This window comes from Zootoca vivipara, chromosome 4 (assembly GCF_963506605.1).
Source record: "Zootoca vivipara chromosome 4, rZooViv1.1, whole genome shotgun sequence".
NCBI classification, from domain to species: domain Eukaryota; kingdom Metazoa; phylum Chordata; class Lepidosauria; order Squamata; family Lacertidae; genus Zootoca; species Zootoca vivipara.
In genome coordinates this window covers 29,216,428-29,236,113 of record NC_083279.1, presented here as the reverse complement: position 1 = coordinate 29,236,113, position 19,686 = coordinate 29,216,428, and the positions used below count along the sequence as shown (strand labels likewise).

General features: G+C 40.8%; 2 protein-coding genes across 5 annotated transcripts in view; one reads left to right on the top strand and one right to left on the bottom strand.

Moving 5' to 3' along the window:
- Window positions 1-5,642, top strand: part of EIF5B (eukaryotic translation initiation factor 5B) — a 32,630-nt gene extending 26,988 nt beyond the window's left edge. The window contains exons 22-24 of the mRNA XM_035115517.2: window positions 1,880-2,018; window positions 3,677-3,838; window positions 4,914-5,642. Coding sequence (XP_034971408.2) covers window positions 1,880-2,018; window positions 3,677-3,838; window positions 4,914-5,021 — 409 coding nt within the window. The 3' untranslated portion in view covers window positions 5,022-5,642. The remainder of the gene's footprint in view (window positions 1-1,879; window positions 2,019-3,676; window positions 3,839-4,913) is intronic.
- REV1 (REV1 DNA directed polymerase) overlaps window positions 5,460-19,686 on the bottom strand; it is a 46,240-nt gene continuing 32,013 nt past the window's right edge. For all 4 annotated transcript variants that reach the window (XM_035115511.2, XM_035115512.2, XM_035115514.2 and 1 more), the window contains 11 exons: window positions 17,864-18,084; window positions 16,800-16,972; window positions 14,972-15,074; window positions 14,374-14,539; window positions 13,963-14,147; window positions 11,963-12,196; window positions 11,344-11,455; window positions 11,012-11,226; window positions 10,685-10,835; window positions 9,232-9,334; window positions 5,460-7,307 (listed from right to left, as the gene is read on the bottom strand). In XM_035115511.2, coding sequence (XP_034971402.2) covers window positions 7,196-7,307; window positions 9,232-9,334; window positions 10,685-10,835; window positions 11,012-11,226; window positions 11,344-11,455; window positions 11,963-12,196; window positions 13,963-14,147; window positions 14,374-14,539; window positions 14,972-15,074; window positions 16,800-16,972; window positions 17,864-18,084 — 1,775 coding nt within the window. In that variant the 3' untranslated portion in view covers window positions 5,460-7,195. The remainder of the gene's footprint in view (window positions 7,308-9,231; window positions 9,335-10,684; window positions 10,836-11,011; window positions 11,227-11,343; window positions 11,456-11,962; window positions 12,197-13,962; window positions 14,148-14,373; window positions 14,540-14,971; window positions 15,075-16,799; window positions 16,973-17,863; window positions 18,085-19,686) is intronic.

Here is a 19,686-nt window from a genome sequence, read left to right as displayed (position 1 = left end):
AAGACGAGCTTTTTTTTTTTTACTATAAAATAATGTTCAAAAATGGGGGTCGTCTTAGCGATCAGGAGCTTGTGAGCTGTGATTTTATGGGTGATTGGTGGTTGCATAAAGTGCTGCTTTGGTTTGGCTGGGGCTGCAGAAATTTGGTGGGAGATTGGTTGCTGGGGAAGTGTTGCTATGGATTTGCTGCCGCTTCGGCGATTGGGCGTGCGTTTCCCATCTGCTGTTTGTGATCGGGCAGAAGCATGTTGAGTTTGGCAATGTGAGCGATTGTCAGCTTTTGTAATTTGGGTTAGTGGTTTTCAGCATTTCCCCCCAAGAACAGCTGCTCAACTCCTGGCCATCTGCCCCCATTTTCTTAAATTTGAGTCCCCCAAAATAGGGGGTGTCTTATACACAGGGGCGTGTTATACATGGAAAAATATGGTAAATAAAAATAGACTGAACAATATTAAGAGATTATTAAGTACAAATGTGTAAGATCTGCAGATTGTTTACCTACAACGTATTACATATGCTAAGAGCAGATGAAGACGTATCTGATCGGCCTTTTCTTCTTTAGCAGCTTAGGAAAAAGTAGTTCTGTGTAAAGGGAAAATATAAAGGCCTGTGCAACAGAGCTGTGTATCCAGATGTAGGAAATACTAAGAGTAAAATATTTTTTGCAGGATCCCTGCATGAAAGGTTTGCAATACATGCACGCTTTTAAAAGAATGCATAAGTCTGAACTTCCTCAGTGTATTCCAGAGCTGCTAATTACCTTTTCCTAAGGTTGAAACATTTTTGGCAATTTTTCTTCACCTACTGAAGGGTGAAATGCCCTTTTGAGCTCTGCCATTGTTGCCCAATCATGCCTTGTAATTTATATGCCCTGGCTTATCACATATGATGGAGCTGTGTCAGAATTTTTTTGCTGGTTCACTCAGCTGTGAGGGACAAGTGATCTTGTTACAGCTAGTTGCTATGTGTTGTAACTTAGGCTACTAACTCCAGCACCAGGTGCCCACATACTCCTAAAACTACAGTTCACCTGGATAGCCGCAATCCAGGTCTTGTTGATCATTTAAAAAGATACCTGCTCATGACTAGCTATACCATGACAAAGATGCACATCCCACTGAAAACAATAGATGTGCATTGGTTGTGCAATTGAATCCACTTCCCAGCCCAGCAAACAATACAGACTCCTGCTGGATAGCTCAGTTGGTTAGAGCATGGTGCTGATAATTCCAAGGTTGCAGGTTTGATCCCCTTATGGGACGGCTGCATATTCCTGCATTGAAGGGGGTTGGACTAGATGACCCTCAGGAACTCTTCTAATTCCATGAGTGTATGATCTATGTATGGAGCTTTTTCATAATCGAAATAAACTTTGAAACAAGGGCTGATTTGTAGAATGACTAACCATAGTGGGTGGCTGTATGCAGTCATTTGGGACACCGAAGATGGTAAAATTCTCCTTTGCAAAAGATTACAGGTAACCCATACAGTTGAACAAACAATGTAAGATACCTGGTTGTTTAGTACTCTGCTAAGTGTTAAGGAGGATTCTTGCATATACCAGGTGCAGATATAATGTGTAGAATGGATGCTTTATGGGCTAATAAGAACAGCTTACCACATTTTTACATGTACATCATGGCTACTACTTAAAAAACTTATCTGTATCCATGTTTTACTTGTCTTTACCAAAACCTGTTAGTTCTGGGGATTTTCTTTGGGTTGGGAACTGAACAAGACATGACATTATGAGAGGGTGTTCCTCTTAGCGAAGGTTACTCCAAGTTAGGCACAGCTAAAATAATACGGGTATTTCAATCTGCATGCTTACAAGTGATTTTCAGGTCAAGTGTTGAACAATTGTTTTTCCCCCCCATAGGCATATAGCAGTATTCCCTTGTAAGATGAAAATACTTCCTCAGTTTATTTTTAATTCTCGAGATCCTATAGTGATGGGAGTCATCGTGGAAGCAGGTCAGGTAAAACAAGGAACACCCATGTGTGTACCTAGCAAAAATGTGAGTATTTCTATTTTCTTAAACGGAGTCTTAACAGATGGCAGGCTGTGTACTGGCCAGTCAGGATATTTGCTCTCTACTCTGCCTCTCTCTTAATATTAGTATAGTCTTAACTTACCATATGGAATAACTATAAAGCAGGAATGGGTAATCTGTCCCTCCAAATAACGATGCCCACCAGCCCCAGCCAGCGTGATCAGTACATTTCCCATTTCTGCCAGGAGCATGTGTTGTGCGTTGAACAGTAGAGAGAACAAATGGCAAGTAGTGCAGTGAATGTAGGCTAGACTAAAGTGTAAGTTTGGGCTGCGTAACAAATGTTTCCTTCATAATTACATGTCCCTAGATCTAACTAGGGTGGCGCTGTGGTTAAACCACTGAGCCTAGGGCTTGCTGATCAGAAGGTCGGCGGTTCGAATCCCTGTGACGGGGTGAGCTCCCGTTGCTTGGTCCCAGCTCCTGCCAACCTAGCAGTTCGAAAGCACGTCAAAATGCAAGTAGATAAATAGGAACCGCTACAGCGGGAAGGTAAACGGCGTTTCCATGTGCTGCTCTGGTTTGCCAGAAGCGGCTTTGTCATGCTGGCCACATGATCTGGAAGCTATACGCCGGCTATACGCCGGTTCCCTCGGCCAATAATGCGAGATGAGCGCGCAACCCCAGAGTCGGTCATGACTGGACCTAATGGTCAGGGGTCCCTTTACCTTTACCTTTAGATCTAACTTAGCTTTGCAGTTGTGAATCCTAAATTTGACAAGATGTAAATATTTTCTGAAATAATTAAATGCATGAGTAATGGTGGAGCCAATTCAAATACTGACTTAACAATTTGCCTAAATTAAAACTGACCACCTATTGACTAAACTGTTTTCAGCCCAGACTACTTTGCCAGTGGTGATGGGTGTTTCGCAATGCCTGAGGTCCACAGATTACCGAACTCTGTTTTAAATCATAATCAGTATTACATCATAAAATAGCGTTTTTCAATACACAATGGAAGGAAAACCTGTATGTCATAGCTGTAGTAGCCTTAAACAACTTAGTACCTGTGTTCTTGAACTTGCATTGAGGTATAAATGCAGACAAGCCCAGGCAGCAGAAGCCCCAAACATGGAATTCTACTTGTGCAAAAGGGGCTTTCTGCCCCTCTTCTCCCCTTGTGCCCTCTGAAATTGGCTCAAAGGTATGTTCCAACTGGCAAGCAAAAATGCTTGCACATGTAGAACATTCATATGCCACGTTGAATTCCACCCATGTACTCCTCGAAACAAGGCCTGGTAGGTGTAGCAGGCCACATGACTCAAGCCTGGAAGGAGACCCCCCTTGCTCAGAAAAGCAATTAATACTGGCGTGAGTAGGAACTTCTGTACAGGCTTCTCCATTATCATCTTGGTAATATTGCCATGGCTCCCTTAGTTCTGGAGGGTAATGTAAGAATCCATATTGTAATGTTCCATTGTAGCATCTCTTTCATATTATGCTAGATGAGCCAATAGAATATTGGCATATTGCTTTGTTATGATTGTATATAGATTTCTAGCAGCAGCTAAGTTTATTTACTATGTCTACTCTAAACCTCCTAGCTGTGTGTTTCTATAAATTAGTTGGGTTGCTAATAAAACATAAGAGCTCTAAAATGTCCTGTGTTTCTGTTGCAGTTCATCGATATTGGAATAGTTACAAGTATTGAAATAAATCACAAACAAGTGGATGTTGCAAAAAAAGGTCAAGAAGTCTGTGTGAAAATAGAACCTATTCCCGGTGAAGCACCTAAAATGTTTGGGCGCCATTTTGAAGCAACAGATATACTTGTCAGCAAGGTAGGTGCTTATGTTGCGAGTGGGATGGGCTCGCATTCTTCGAAAGACTCAGTCACATGTTGTGGACATCAAGGAGCAACCCTGTGTGTGCGTTTATCAGTTTCTGGTGGTGCACCAGCTGCTCCCTTTCCTGAAAAGGAATGAGCTAGCCATAGTAAATCATGCTTTAGTGCACTCTTTTATTATGCTGTTAATTGGCTTTTTCTTTTGAAGTAGAGTGTTGTCCTTATAAGCATGTTTAGTTGCACAAGCTTAGTTTCATGGACATGCAGAATGAGCTCACAGGTTCGTACCAGTGACATGCGCTCCAAAGTGCTTATTTTACGGCATTCTCAGTATGGCTAAACAGATTAGAGAATCAAGCCAACATTCAACCCACCTGCAGAGTTTTACACTGATGAAATTGTTATAGAAGTCTAGAGGTGGGTAACGAGAGTTGCAGTGCAGCATTATCTAGAGGGCTAGAGCTTCCATAACCTTTACATCCTTCCATCAGAAGAGTTATGGTGATCTTAGGATACCTTTTTCTTTGGCTGTGGCAAAGCTGTCCTGGGACAGATTCACTCTGTCTTTTCTGCTGTTTATGAGGCACTGCATATCAAAGTGTCTTTGGTGTTTTGAGTTTGCTGCTTCTGCTGCTTGTCAGCCTCTTGTTATGTAATTCTGAATATTACAAGTTTCAAATTGTTAGCTGTCTTGTAGAAGACTGATTTTTATTAATATGATTTGTTATCCCCTGTTTTAGGATAAACAAATCTTTTCATGATGAAATTTGTATTTATTGAATATTGATGGTGAACTATTGATTGTATTTAGCATATATGCTACTGTAGATATGCTGCGTAGTTTATTCTTGCTTGTATGTTCTGTCTAGAAGGATGTAGTTAGTTGCACAAAACATCTCATTTAGGTGCTGTAGCTCACATATGATACATTTGAAGGATCAGGCATCTTTGAGTACTAAAAGTGGTTTGCTCAAATCTGTCTAGTTAGCAATGTTAATTTAAACTTGACATGTCTGAAGCTGCTTATTCATTTGTGTTATCACAATGTGTATTTTGTGTTCTATCTGCAGATTAGTCGTCAGTCCATTGATGCCCTGAAAAACTGGTTCAGAGATGAAATGCAAAAGTCTGACTGGCAGCTTATTGTGGAGCTTAAGAAAGTATTTGAAATCATATGATGTTCTTTTAAGCAATGGGCAAGCTAGCATAAACCCACAATTCCTATTACAAAAATCACCAACAGCAGATTATAATGAATGTGCTGTTGATTAACATCTGGGGGAAAATAGGTGGATAAAATGTTTTCCATGAGAAACCAAGTAACTTTCACTGGTTTGACAGTGGTCAATTTACATGTCCCTGTGGCTCCAATGTGCCTGTGCCCCCACTGTCCTCCCCTTTATACTGGCTACTGTTTTAAAGTTTGCCCTTCCCAGATCTCTCATCTGAAATAAAAAAAATTAATTTTTTATGACAGAACTCAACTTTCACTTTTATACTTGGTAAGATCAGTGCTGCAGTATTTGATTGATCAAATTCCTGCAGAAGTTGTGATTCTTGGACCTTTTTTGATGTAAGAATTGTTTATTTATGCATACCTCTTTTTTGCCCCTTGATTTCTCAACATTCTTTCTGCTTTGTGCCTATAGGGATTTTTTAAGGTAGACAAATTAGGTAATTGGGTATCTGTGTTTGCTTTGTGTGAAACAATGATGTAAAGCATAGTTGGCTGCCTTTGCTTGCACAGTTTGTCAAACTGTAATAATGTTGACCTGCAAAATAAAGGAAAATGGACATTATCCTGTTAAATTACCTTCTAAATAAAGGCAGCACAGCATGCAACATAACTGTCAAGTTAAATTGTTACCAGTGGCTGATACTAATGATTCGTTCAGCTGCCAACTTAATTGGTACTATATATGACTGCTGCAGTCTTGTCTTACTGCGAACAGCTCTACAAGAACTGTTCAGTTATCTGGTAAGGGGACTAGTAGATTAACACTGCAATGCAGTATTTATAGGCACTGAATTCAGGGGGACATTATTGGGTAACTGTGTATATAACCACAGTCAAAATCACCTTTAGGATGGTACAAGCCAGAGAGGATCCTATGTAGTGTGAGCAGCACTGCCCAAGTTTTCTACATGGAAGGCAGATCTTGACAGGATCCTACATGCAACTAAGAACAATTGGGAGCTTAAGCCATGACAGTATCCTAGCCTGCACTATGCTGAAAACTTTCAAGCTAAACATAACCAAGAAGGGTTAGGGGGTTTGTGGGTATCTAGTTGCAAATATTCAACCATGTCTGGTCCCTCACCCTTGTAAATTCTGGGATGCAGCCACTCATGGGAGAGTGGAAGGGAAGGTAGAATTTCCCACTGGCCCCCAATATCTACTAGTCAAATAGGACAATGAAGTAGGTACAGGTAAGCCAACAACATCCTTTCCACAACAACACAGCCAGTAAGTCTGGGTTAATGGGAGGGCACCACAGTGGATACAACTGAGCTATGTTAAACAACACTGTGCCATAATCTCACTGCGTATCTTTAGCCTCTTTTCACATGCAGCCTTCAAATATTTCACTGGGCTTTTAATAGCAGAATCACTAAATAAAAGGGAATAAGCTGTGATCATTAGGATGCTGAAATTTGCTGGAAATTATCCTATACTTACATGAAACTGGAAGAGAGCACTGCCTTTAGTCAACACAGTAGAAGCAACACCTAGAAACTCCTTAGGTCCATGCTTGTCTGCTCCTAAAGTCACTATGCAAACAAGCATACTTTGGGAAAAGGTTACAAGGGTGAAAGAGTCTTTTTAAAAGAACTGTATTTCTGTCATACCACCACTTTAAACAGGTATGTTTGCCATTGTATGCTGTCTGTAAGCTTGAATGGATGGAAGTGGAATATATAAATGTTTAAACATTAATGCTATTTTATCGCATTATTGACTAAACAGTTGCTTGAATAACCTCTTAGAGAGTTACCTCTAACAGACCTGGAGCACTAAGACAATAGAATCTGTACAAATTACATACAGTTCTTTATTAAACAACTGTAAACACTTCACTGTAAAAATCCATAAAACTTTTATAAACCAACATTTTGTAAATAGATTCTATACTACAATAAAAGAATTTGAACACAGTTATTTACATGCAATACTGACAAATTTTGGCACTTTCTTGAAAGGAAATGTACAAAACACTTTCTTCTTTAAAAAAAAGTCAACTTAGAAAAACTTAGCTTTACTATCATGCACTTTGCAAATACCTCACAAGCACTTATGGCACAGCTACCAGAGGGCTCCAGGCTCTCACCACATCCTTCCTATAAAATCAGTTCAGATAACTTTCAATGTGCTTCCATAAGTTTGTTGCAAAACCACTTGAACGTTGTCAAGAATGAAGTCAAACGCCATGTTCCAAACTGATTCCACGGACTGCTGCATTAGCCTGTAGAGGGGAAAACATGTCTACTCTTAGAAACTGATCATCACCACCACACATTTTCATAGCCTTGCAAAGAGGGGGGGAAGGTGCAATAGCCAAGAGTCGCCAACCTTTTGGGGGCCCAGTATCTATTTTGAAACATATAAGACTCCCATGGGCAATAAATATAGCCATTTCACAGAAGAGAAACGAGTAACTGAGGCAAGAATAGCATGATGTGGTTTCAAACCCAGTTTACAATGCTATTTTGCAATGTTCCTTCCATTACAAGGAAAGTTGGCCCACACTAAGGAGCTGCTGGGGGAAGGAGCAGCTGCAGACCCCACCCCCAGATAGATTTTTTTCCAGGGCTGAGCTGTTCATAAATTCAAGCTCTGGTTGGATGGTGTTAAGTATCAGAAGTTGAAGTCTTTCTGCCTATCTCCTTGTCTGTTCCCTCACCTCTAATGGGGAGCCTGGCTGTGCTTTGTTGGTTCACAGCCATATGATAGGGTGACATTACCCATTTTTCATTCCTACCTCTAGCACCAACTTCAGTCTCTTGCCTGCCAAGATCAGATAGAGCATTCCATTCCTCCCCACCACTGCCCCCTGCAATTCCCCTCAAATGAAAAATGCACATGCACATACAGAACTGAATACCACTGAAACAACCATAAATACAATCCAGCAATCCTATGGTTTCTTGGAGAATGATTCATGGGCAAAGCAAGCATTTGCTCTCCCTTCCCAGAGAGTCAAGACAAAGCGCTCTGCCTTCAGAAGATGATCCAATGCCAGATTGCTGCCTCCTTACTGCTGTAGAAGGGGATGTGCCAGGAGAAAGCTTGAATCTGAAGGACCCAATGTCTTCCCAGTCACAACACAGGCACCCCAAAAAGCCTCCCACAGAGTGAATTATACTAGCCCTGGAGTTGGTTTCTGTCCTATTGTCCCCAAAGGGAGGGGAATAGTATAAATTTTAAACAACAAACAAGGAACACAAAGGCACTCACTTCCTATTTGGTAGGGCTTTGCATGAGAGGTTCAACTTTCACTGCCTATGTTTTTAAAGAAATGGTTGGCAACAGTGGTGGCTGGTCCATTAGGGCTACTGGGGAATGGCCCAGCCAACCTCAGTCTGCCCTCAGCCACACACACCACCTGCTTGCCTTCTTTCTTACTAGTCTATAGGGCAGCACTGCCTACCAGCTTCCTCCTCAATCTCAGTGTTGCCCAGGCAGGGCAAGAGCTATGAGGACAAACCTTACCTGGCTCCACCTGTCATTGGCTATAGTTCTGCCTGTCAATGATTCTAGATCCCTACCTTCCCAGTCACAATGGGAATCAGCCACCATGGGTTGGCAGATGGAAATCTCTCTTGCTGCAGAAAGAAGCAATAAATGGCAAGCCAAGCCTATACAAGAACGTATGAGTGAACTTCCTTTGCCACTGCAGTACAGCAGTGCCCCAACTCAGCTACTGCCAACAGGGAACCCTCTGAAACTCCCTTTGCTACAGAAGAGGAAGGTGCTTGGTGTCCACGGCTGCTTTCAAAATGCTAGGGAGGAGGGGAGAGGAACTAGTTTCAATGGCATTTTAGTGAGTGTCAGAAGTATTTGTCTGTTTACAACTCAAACTTAAGGCAAAAAGTTCACAAAGGACATGGCATTGCTGATGTTCTGATGAACTTATCTACCATGGCAGCTTGACACTGGAAACCTCAATAGCCACAAACAAATGCTACAATGAGAACAAATGCCAAAATTCTTTACAACAAGTAAACCAGTAAGCACATGGAAAGACATTTAGTTGGGAAAAGGAACAGAATGAATAGAATGAGAATTAACACTTCTTTTTTCTGTCAAGCTTTCACACTTGCCTTTTCAGATGGCTAAAGAAAGTTCTTTAACAAAATGTGATTTGTTAAGACCCAAATTTAAGCTACCTTTTCATATATTTGATGACCAGATCCAACTTTTCTAAATCCTTTTCTTCTATCAAATCAGTACAGTACTTCACAACTTGTAGGATGTCTTCCTCCATGGGATCTGTGAAATGAAATGGACAAAAAGTTAATGCATTTTTACCCTGCTTCTGGTATTGTGCCTCACAATAATAAGAGACACAGGTCCTGCCACTAGTCTTACATACTACAAAAGACCCACAAAGTAAGGGAAGTGGAGGTAAAAAGTAAGAAAAGGCAGGTCAATCTTCCAGTTAGGACAAAGTGAGCTCTTTGGGGGAAACCATCCAGTTCAGGCCAGGATGGTCTTCCCTTGCTGGAGCTCATCTGAATAGCAATTGGTGGTTCCTGTTCCTATAGTCCATGCATGGGGTCTAGTGTGTTCACATAGAGCTATTAAATACAGTCCTAACCCCACTTACCCAATGAATTCAACCAAACTTACCTCTGAGTAGATGTGGTCAGGAATAAATGTGCTTTCAGTCAGGAAGGGTAGTGTGACACACACATTTATAATCTGCTATTATTTGGCAGTGGCTGCTGCTGCTGCTGTGACTAAAGCCCTTGTATGAAGATTCTCTAGCCAAGTAAAGTTCTGTCTCTAGCTTTCCCTTCTTGGAGAAGGTTGTTCAGTGAAACCTCCTTCAATCCTCAGGCAAACTCATCTTTAGACCATGAACTGTCTGGTTGTTGGCGTGAACATGGCATTAAGACTGCACCTGTACTCCTAACAAACTATCTCTATCCACAGATCAATATGCACATTTTGACCTATTATTAATCTTGAGCTGTTGATGACTGTAGGATTTATCAGACACTTGCAGAACCACTGCTTCCTACAAATAGTAACCTCAGGTCTGTAATATCTGATCATTATGCAATTTGAAACCAAGGTTTTAGGAGATACCATGGCCCAAATGATGCTTTCAGAAATGTGAATGCCCTTGGAACATTACCGAAGAGTTACGTGAGAGCCCATCTTCTGCCAAGCAACAAAGAGAGTAAGGCTGCACATGCTTATTACTGCTAAAGTATTACTTTCCCCCAGTAAGACGATGGAAATAAATTATACAGTGGTACCTCAGTTTTCGAACATAATCCGTTCCAGTTCTGAAATGTTCGAAAACCGAAAACTCAATATGGAAAACAATAAGGAAGCCGCGTGGCATGTTCAACTTCTGAAGCGCGTTCAAAAACTAAAATGTTCGTCAGCGGAAACGTTCGAAAACCAAGGTATCACTGTATTTGAAAGGAAAGAAATAGGGGTCCCTAATATGCAGTGATGTCTGTCAAATGGCAATTAGTGGTATCCAGTAGAGAGACAAAGCCTTCCAGTTCAGATTTTCAAATGAAATTTTTTAAAATGATAATTCTATTTTTCTCATTGGAAATATTTCCATACAAACACAATTCAATGAAAAAACTACAAACTTACCTGCTATGGTTGTAATCCATTCTTTGAGTAAGGCTTTTACATCATTGAATTCAACAGCTCCAGCTAGATTAGGGGCCTTATTAGTGCCATACAATAGTGGCTGTGAAACAGATGGGGTGGAAGTATTTGCTGTGGTTTGTGCCAATTCCACCTGTTTATGAACAAAATACGTAAGTAGTACTGCACATGTGAATTTTTTTCCTCTGTATCTTCCCAACTCCAAACCTTAAAAAAGCAGCTCAAGCACTCATGACAAGACAAGCAAACAAACAATAAAACATTAGCTTAAAAATATTTGAATGCTGTATTTATTTGTGATAAAGTTACCTGAGAGTTGTCAGTGGTTCCTCCTTCCTGTTTCAAGAAGTCATCTATTAATTTTTGTGGGCTCCCAACAGAAATTGCCATACTTTTTGCAGGGCTCCCAAAGAGCTTGTTTTTTAAAGGACTGTGGTTCTTTTTTACTGGGCTGACCTGGTTTTTTTTCCTACTTCTTTTCTTGTTTTTCGTAACAGGCTTCAAGTTCGGCAAAGGATTCTTTGCTAATGGGAATAAAAGGAGGGAGAGTTATCGAGCACATAATGACTAAAGAGATGATCTTCACCCAGTTATTTCCATTATAGTGAACATTATTTGACGGAGTTCTACTACAGACTTACCAGTAGTACTTTGCTGGAAAACTGTCCCTATAGGTTTCTGTCTTTGATCATAGGCCTGTCTCAGCTCTTCCTGCAACTCTAATGGTAGTGCAGCAAAAACTTCAGGGTCCACCTAAGCAAGGAAACATCCATCTGTGGTTATACCAATGGTGTATAACATTGATGTTTACATTTCTGACATTTGTCTCATTTATGAAATGGATTACAGTGGTACCTGGTGTTACATACTTGATCCATTCCGGAGGTCCGCTCATAACGAGGCACACTTTCACTAATGGCACCTCCCGCTGCTGCAACGCCACCAGAGCGTGACTTCCACTTGCATCCCGGGGCAAAGGTCGCAACAAGGGGCATCTACTTCCGGGTTAGTAGAGCGCGTAACCCACAGCATTCGTAAGGGGGAGGGTACATAACACGAAGTACCACTGTAATACTCAATGTTTATAATAAAACATCAGTCTAAATTATAAAAAGCACTATGCTGTTTGTAACTTTAGACAGTACAGATTTCTTCAGAGCAGGAAAACTAGAAATCTACAACCACCCTGCCCTGAGCAAATACTATATTACTAAATGCAAAGGTCTATTAGTGTGTTATCAAACACATACTGTCATTCACCTGTGAAAATGCTGGCAGTGCTATTACATTTATTCCTGTATCATTGCTTGGTTCTTTGACATCTGGTATTTGTAAGAGAACTGCCCCAACAGGCTGTGGAGGAAAACTAGTATTGTATCCATTAACAGGCTCCTTCTTGCTACTATCACACGTCTCGGCTTGCTGAAGAGAATACATTTGCTCTATTTGATCTCGAAGATCAGGTGGGAGTGCTTCCAAAACAGACTGATCCAGCTATGAACAAAAACAACGTTCATCTTTCAGTTTCAGAATAAATGACTTAACCACACACATTTGCAAGGAGGAGAGGGAGATTATGTACAGTGGTACCTCCGGTTGTGAATGGAATCCATTCCGGAGCTTCAGTTGCATCCCGAGGAATTCACAACGGGAGGGGCTGATTCTGTGCATGCGCGCGGGGCGAAACCTGGAAAAATACTTCCGGGTTTGCTGCGTAGGTATCCCAAAGGATACGTAACCGGAGGTGAACGCAAGTAGAGGTACCACTGTATTATTTTGTGCTTGATTAATAACACAGATACAAAAGGCATAACGGAAGAAGCTGTTTCTTCTCCTGTACTAGTTATTTGTGTTCTAATAAAAATAAATGAAAGAGCTTGTATGGGATGCATATTTCATTTATGGATCACTTCCCATGAAGCATTCTACACTAGCATATTGTTCATACAATCAATGCCTAGATGTAGCTATACCACATTCTATGCACTGTTGTGCAGATACAGCCAAGATTCAGGGACAGCTTAAAGGTTAAGTCTCTCATATGCTAGTGACCAAAAAGCTATCTGCACAGCAGAAACCCACACAGAAGCCATTAACAACTGCAAACAACTTATCCATCCAAGAACATGTGTTTTGCATATGTTCTCTTGCAGGATTTTAGATACTTTTAAATTAATGTTTTATCATTGTTACAATATATTTTCCATGTAAATGAAAACAAAAAGTTAAATTAACCAATTCAGACATAGCACCTTCATTCCTCCGTTTGCACAAGCTGCAATTAAGACAGAAAGTGTTTGAACACAGTTTTCCAAATCAGGATCCTAAACCAACTTAAACCATGTTTTAGGATCCTGACTTTTTCAAAGCCAATAGCCATGATAGCCTGGTTCAGACAAAACAGGAAACCATGGCTAATTAGTGACTAACTGCATTCAGGAAAGCTGCAAAGGGAGAAACAAAGGCGCTGCATGTGTGCACAAGCGGATCTTTTATATCACAGCATATTAAGCTATGATTGTCCAAACTGGGCCAGATTTAATCCAAAGGATAATGACTACGAAATTATTACAGTATTGTTTGAAGAAGAAAAAAATGCCTCTCCACAAGTTTAATATCTCATAAGCTTCCCTACAGATTTCAACTACATGAGAACACTGGGGAAAACTAACTGTTCCCATACCTTAAGCAATACACATTTTGCAGTATGAAGGAGATACTGTACAACCTTTCTTTCTAGTAATCTGTGAAAAACAGTCCAAAATAAAATTCTAAGGTTCTCTCAATATAGGTCATGTCTGATCATTCTCTCCAAAAGGTTGAAATCTGTCAGTCCCACCCAGTATGCATCAAAGCAAAACAGAGCCGTGTTATGATCAGATTACCATCAAGTATGAAGCAAAACTCAGCCACTAGATTCCCTCTTAAAAATGCAATATTATCTCTAGTTCCAAACGATTCTGCCCAACAGAAATGCTAACAGATACAATTCTATATTCTTTTGTATGGCAGTAAATCCCATTAAGCTTTAAAAATGTTTACTTCCAAGTAGACATGTATGGGACTGCACTTTAAATGTAGTAATGTGTTCACATTTATTGCTTGAGGCATTCCAAAGACTCATGGAAAGTATCACACACTGAGTGGGAATACGTAGAATAAAAATATGGATCTTATCCATTATTTGCTTTGTATTAAGAAAGAACAAGAAAAACTTCAGAACATTCTTTACATTGTTCTTACCAGAAAGAAATTTTTACCTGGGAAGGTGATGGTACCTCAATACTTAAATTAAGTGTTGATTTTATACTGATAGGCGTGTGCAAACCATTCAGACTGACTGCAGGCTCAGATTTGTTGGCAACACGATTGGCATAAGATGACGCCGGCATTGTACATGCTTTTGATGTGGAAGATATTTCAACATCCACAGCAGCCACAAATACTATGAATGCAGAAAAAAGAGAAAAGTTTAACTGTTCAGAAATACCTTGCACATACAATTAAAGGAGCCCGACTACTCTGTTTTACTTTCTATTATTGCAAAATTAAAAGTTATTAATGAAATACAAAGAAGTTATCAATAAGAAAAATGTTTACAAACAAAAATGTGTATAATAAGATGTCAATAAGATGCCATGAGAAAGGAAACAAGGTTTCCATTTACTGACCTTCCTTGTGCTGTTGTTCTGAGTTCTTTATTCCTTTTGAGACTTGCAGAAGATCAATAATGGAATTAGCTCCACCAGGTAAAAATCCAGAATGTACTGATGAGTGAGAAGAAACAGCTGAAGTTGTTTTATTAGCTGGAACTAACTGATGTACTTGAATTCCAACCTAAAAAGCAACAAAAAGGCACATTGTTTCTAAATAGAAACCATTTTCAAGAAATAATGTAGCTAATATTTTAAACATTACTTATAGGAGAGTATTTAAATTCTTATATAATATAATAAACTGTATACACGATTGCTTTCTGTTTATGGTGACCAAGACGAAACAAACATAAGTATAATAAGCTCAACAGTCTAAAAATGGAAATATTGGCCTTTCAAAACAGGTTATTTTCTAGAAGTCTTTGTGATTTTACTCAAAAGCTGATATCCCCATTTAAATAAAAATATTTGGACTGTCACTGTCCAGTCTCTCAAACACTTAAAGTCACATTTTAATTCAAACCAAAGTACTAACCTCATCTGTTTTCAATGACGTTGATTTGTAATTTTATCACCCTGCTTATACTGTAACCTTAATGGAAAAATCACTTACCCCTCTCATATCAGAAATATTCAACTTCATCGTGTGAAACATGTTCAACATTTCTTTACCAATCACTTTGGCACTATCTGTTGCATGGTCGAGAGTCACAGTCCTACAAAGAACACACATTTTAAAATGCATTAAGTTATTGATCAATGGCTACTACAGTACTTGCAATAGCTATACAGTACACTACTCCAGAATCAGCATGCCTGCAAATACTAGTTGCTAATGATCCATCAACCATGGGAAACAAATGTAAGGGGGATAGGATAGAGGTTTCATAAACTTATGCATGGTGTGGCTTGTGCAATTATAGAGTTCTACTATTATGAGTGGAAGAGAAAAAGAACTCTAAAGCATCCAATGGCAGGAGATTCAACACAGTGTTTCATTTGCTTTTAATTTCTTTTTGCTTTTAACTTGTTTTTAACTTTGTATGATGTTACTGTTTTGTTGTGTGTTTTTATATTGTTAAGCATTTGCAAAGAGACTTAGACATGCCTTCTGCTGATGTCCAGGAATTTATTAAGAATTTAATGTGTAGTTTACTTCTTGTTTCTTTGGCAATCACTCGTAGCCGAGTAAGATTGTCCTCCATAAACACGGTTTTAACAATGGGTCCGTAAGTGACTGTGGAGGCCAATTCTGGATCCACACATCCTTCCACAGTGGGGACATTGGTTTCCAGGCGGGAGTTCATCACGGTGTGGATTTGCCAAGCGTGCCTTCCTCTAAGCATGTTTCTCCCTTGCGTCCTGAGATCGAGTTTCTTCAAAGCCCATGACACCTTTGGTAAAGGCTGTTCTCCAACTGGAGCACTCGCAGGCCAGTGTTTCCCAGTTATCAGTGTTTATACTACATTTTTTAAGATTTGCCTTGAGACAGCATACAGTAGTACTAATATACATGTCTACTTCAGAAGTCTCTTTGTTTAACTAGCTGTTCCCGGCCACGCGTTGCTGTGGCTCAGAAAGAGAAACGTGCCCACGTGTGTTCTGTGAAATCCCTCCACGCCACTCCAACCCCGGCCCTCCTCCACTCAGCGCCCCCATTCCTCACCCCAGCCGCATGATGCCACAACATCCCTCTCTCTGGTCCCTCCACTGCATGACGTCATCTTCCTCCCGTGTGATGGCACCCGTCACCCCGACCCCTCTCTTCCACCTGCACACCCCATGTGTAACTTTGGAAGGGCCTGGCCTGTTCCCCTGGCTGGGCAATGCCATGTTTTTGTGATGTCACAGTTAGTCTGTAGCCAATGGGAGCATCCTCAGCTGTGTTGCTTTAAATGTGTAAGTAACTTCCCCACACATATTCTGTTATATCCCCCCACCCCGCCCCACCCCATTCGTCCTCCCCAAAGGCATGGCCCTCCTCCACTCAGCGCCCCGTTCCTCACCCCAGCCGTCACGACACCTCTCTCTGGTCCCCCCTGCTGCGTGACGTCATGTTCCTCCCATGTGATGGCACCCTTCTCTCTCTCTTCCACCCGCACACCCCATGTGCATCTTGGGAAGGGCCTGGCCTGCTCCCCTGGCTGGGCAATGCCTTGATATTGTGATGTCACAGATAGTCTGCAGCCAATGGCAGCAGCTGAGGCATCCTCAGCTGTGTTGCTTTGACATCCAGCAGATGGCAATGTTTTTCTAAAAATGCATGTGTTTACCTGTCACAGGTAAAACCTCTGTATAATCTAGGTATATAGAAACACTCATACACGGTGTGGCAACGTTGTGTCAAATTTTCAAAGCAATCAGTCACATATTTTCAGAGAACGTAGGTTAGTAACGAACGGACAGTTACATTTTTATTTACTGGTATATAGATTGTTTACCTGGCAATACTGTCACAGATTCCATGGCCTCCAAATTTTGCAGGTTCTACTGGAGCCCCAGCTTTTCTGGCCATAATTTTGAGAGTTAATCGTTTGCCTTTCATACCAGCAGCTTCCAATCTACGTTGGATCTCTTCTGAAAGACTCAAAAGGAAAGCTTCTGCTTCTTTTGGCTAGAAATAGATAAAATGGGTTGTAAAAAAGTAAGGAGGAACAGTCTAATTCTATAGTTGTTTTGACAGAATTAATCCACAATATTTATAAACCATAGGCAGGATTCACAAAACAAGCTGCGCCAACAGACTTCCACTTGTGCAATGGGGCTTTCTGCCCATGCCCCCAAATTGGCTTGGGGCAGGTGTTGCTAGAATTCCCAGAAAAGTACCCAGGAGAGGGGAGATAATTTCATCTGGCGGTCTGAAATGCTTGCATAGACAGAATGGAAGAGCACTGACTCTGAATTCCACCCCTTGCATTTATTTTTTATAAAATGTATTCATTAGTTGGCTCACTTGGTCAACTGTACATGCTTTCAAACTTCCTACCTTCTGCATTAACTTAAACAGAGCACACACCCTTACACAGGGTGAAGGTGAAATTTGGCGGATGCGCCCAGAGCCCTGCATAAGCAAAGAGTGCACCTTAGTACACATCCAACATTTCTCCTACATCTATGCATTACAGTGAGTGTACTCAGCTATTGCTGACAAGAACTCTCTAATGATCATGCAAGAAATCCCAAACATTATTTGAAAACCAGTTATACACTACTTATGTACAGATTTCAGCATTAGGAACACAGGGAGGTTATCAGACCACTGGTCCATTTAGTTCAGTATTATCAACAATGATTGGCAGTGGGACTGCAGGATTTCAGGAAGGGATCTCTTCTAACCATAGCTGAAGCAGGGGTTTGAACCTGGGAACTTCTGCATGTGAAGGAGACACTGAGCTACGGACAAGAATTAAACATAGAAAAAATGCAGCTAAATAGCTGCATTACAGACAAGTTATTTTAAGATACTGACTTATTACTGCACAAAAGTTATGATTATTATTTTTACCTGGGTAAATCTTATACCATAGTTTATCTCAGCTGAAACAGATTTTCTCTCTTTTTCTCTTTGAACCAGCCTATCATCCAAACCACGGCAGAATCTGTAGAGCATTTGTCCTGTTTTGGGGCCAAATTCTTTCTGAAGCTTTGACATTGTGACACACTGCAGATCTCCACAAGTTTTTATACCCAAAGATGACAACTTGGATTCCATTGTCCTACCAACGCCTGAAAAAATAAATACATTTTTGCTTTTGAAGTCTACAACTGGGAAATGTAATTCACTTAATAAAACCAATGTGTATTAATATTTATGACTGCCCAGAAACTATGAGTACAACAAGCAACAGTGATGCCAAATTCTGGCATTCACATTTCAGCAAGCAACTAGAACCACCACATATTACAGGATCTAAAATAATTCTGAGCTCTAAGTAAAAAGACCACTAGAGACTGTAAAACATCTGAATATTGACAAATTCAAAGGGTACAAATGTGTTATTTTGCCTTGCTTGTACATTTTATAAGCGATAAAACAGCTCAAAATGAAAATGTTTTAAGCCACAGCCACTCTCAAGCTTTGGAGAGTGTTGTATGCATTTCTTACCCAGCATGATCATAAATCAAATGCTTATACTGTATCAATTTAGTAGGGGATAATCACTTTCAGAGTTAGAATCATAGAATCATAGAGTTGGAAGAGACCACAAGGGCCATCCAGTCCAACCCCCTGCCAAGCAGGAAACACCATCAAAGCATTCTTGACATATGCCTGTCAAGCCTCTGCTTAAAGACCTCCAAAGAAGGAGACACCACCACACTCCTTGGCAGCAAATTTCACTGTCGAACAGCTCTTACTGTCAGGAAGTTCTTCCTAATGTTTAGGTGGGATCTTCTTTCTTGTAGTTTGAATCCATTGCTCCGTGTCTGCTTCTCTGGAGCAGCAGAAAACAACCTTTCACCCTCCTCTATATGACATCCTTTTATATATTTGAACATGGCTATCATATCACCCCTTAACCTTCTCTTCTCCAGGCTAAACATACCCCGCTCCCTAAGCCGTTCCTCATAAGGCATCGTTTCCAGGCCTTTGACCATTTTGGTTGCCCTCCTCTGGACACGTTCCAGCTTGTCAGTATCCTTCTTGAACTTTGGTGCCCAGAACTGGACACAGTACTCCAGGTGAGGTCTGACCAGAGCAGAATACAGTGGTACTATTACTTCCCTTGATCTAGATGCTATACTCCTATTGATGCAGCCCAGAATTACATTGGCTTTTTTAGCTGCTGCATCACACTGTTGACTCATGTCAAGTTTGTGGTCTACCAGGACTCCTAGATCCTTTTCACATGTACTGCTCTCAAGCCAGGTGTCTCCCATCCTGTATTTGTGCCTTTCATTTTTTTTTTTTGCCCAAGTGTAGTACTTTACATTTCTCCTTGTTAAAATTCATCTTGTTTGCTTTGGCCCAGTTGTCTAATCCAGTGGTCCTCAACCTTGGGCCTCCAGATGTTTTGAGACTACAGTTCCCATCATCCCTGACCGCTGGTCCTGCTAGCTAGGGATCATGGGAGTTGTAGGCCAAAACATCTGGAGGCCCAAGGTTGAGGACCACTGGTCTGATCTATTAAGGTCATTTTGAAGTGTGATTCTGTCCTCTGGGGTATTAGCCACCCCTCCTAATTTGGTGTCATCAGCAAACTTGCTCAGGATGCCCTCAAGCCCATCATCCAAGTCATTGATAAAGATGTTGAATAAGACTGGGCCCAAGACAGAACCCTGTGGCACCCCACTAGTCACTACTCTCCAGGATGAAGAGGAGTTGTGTTC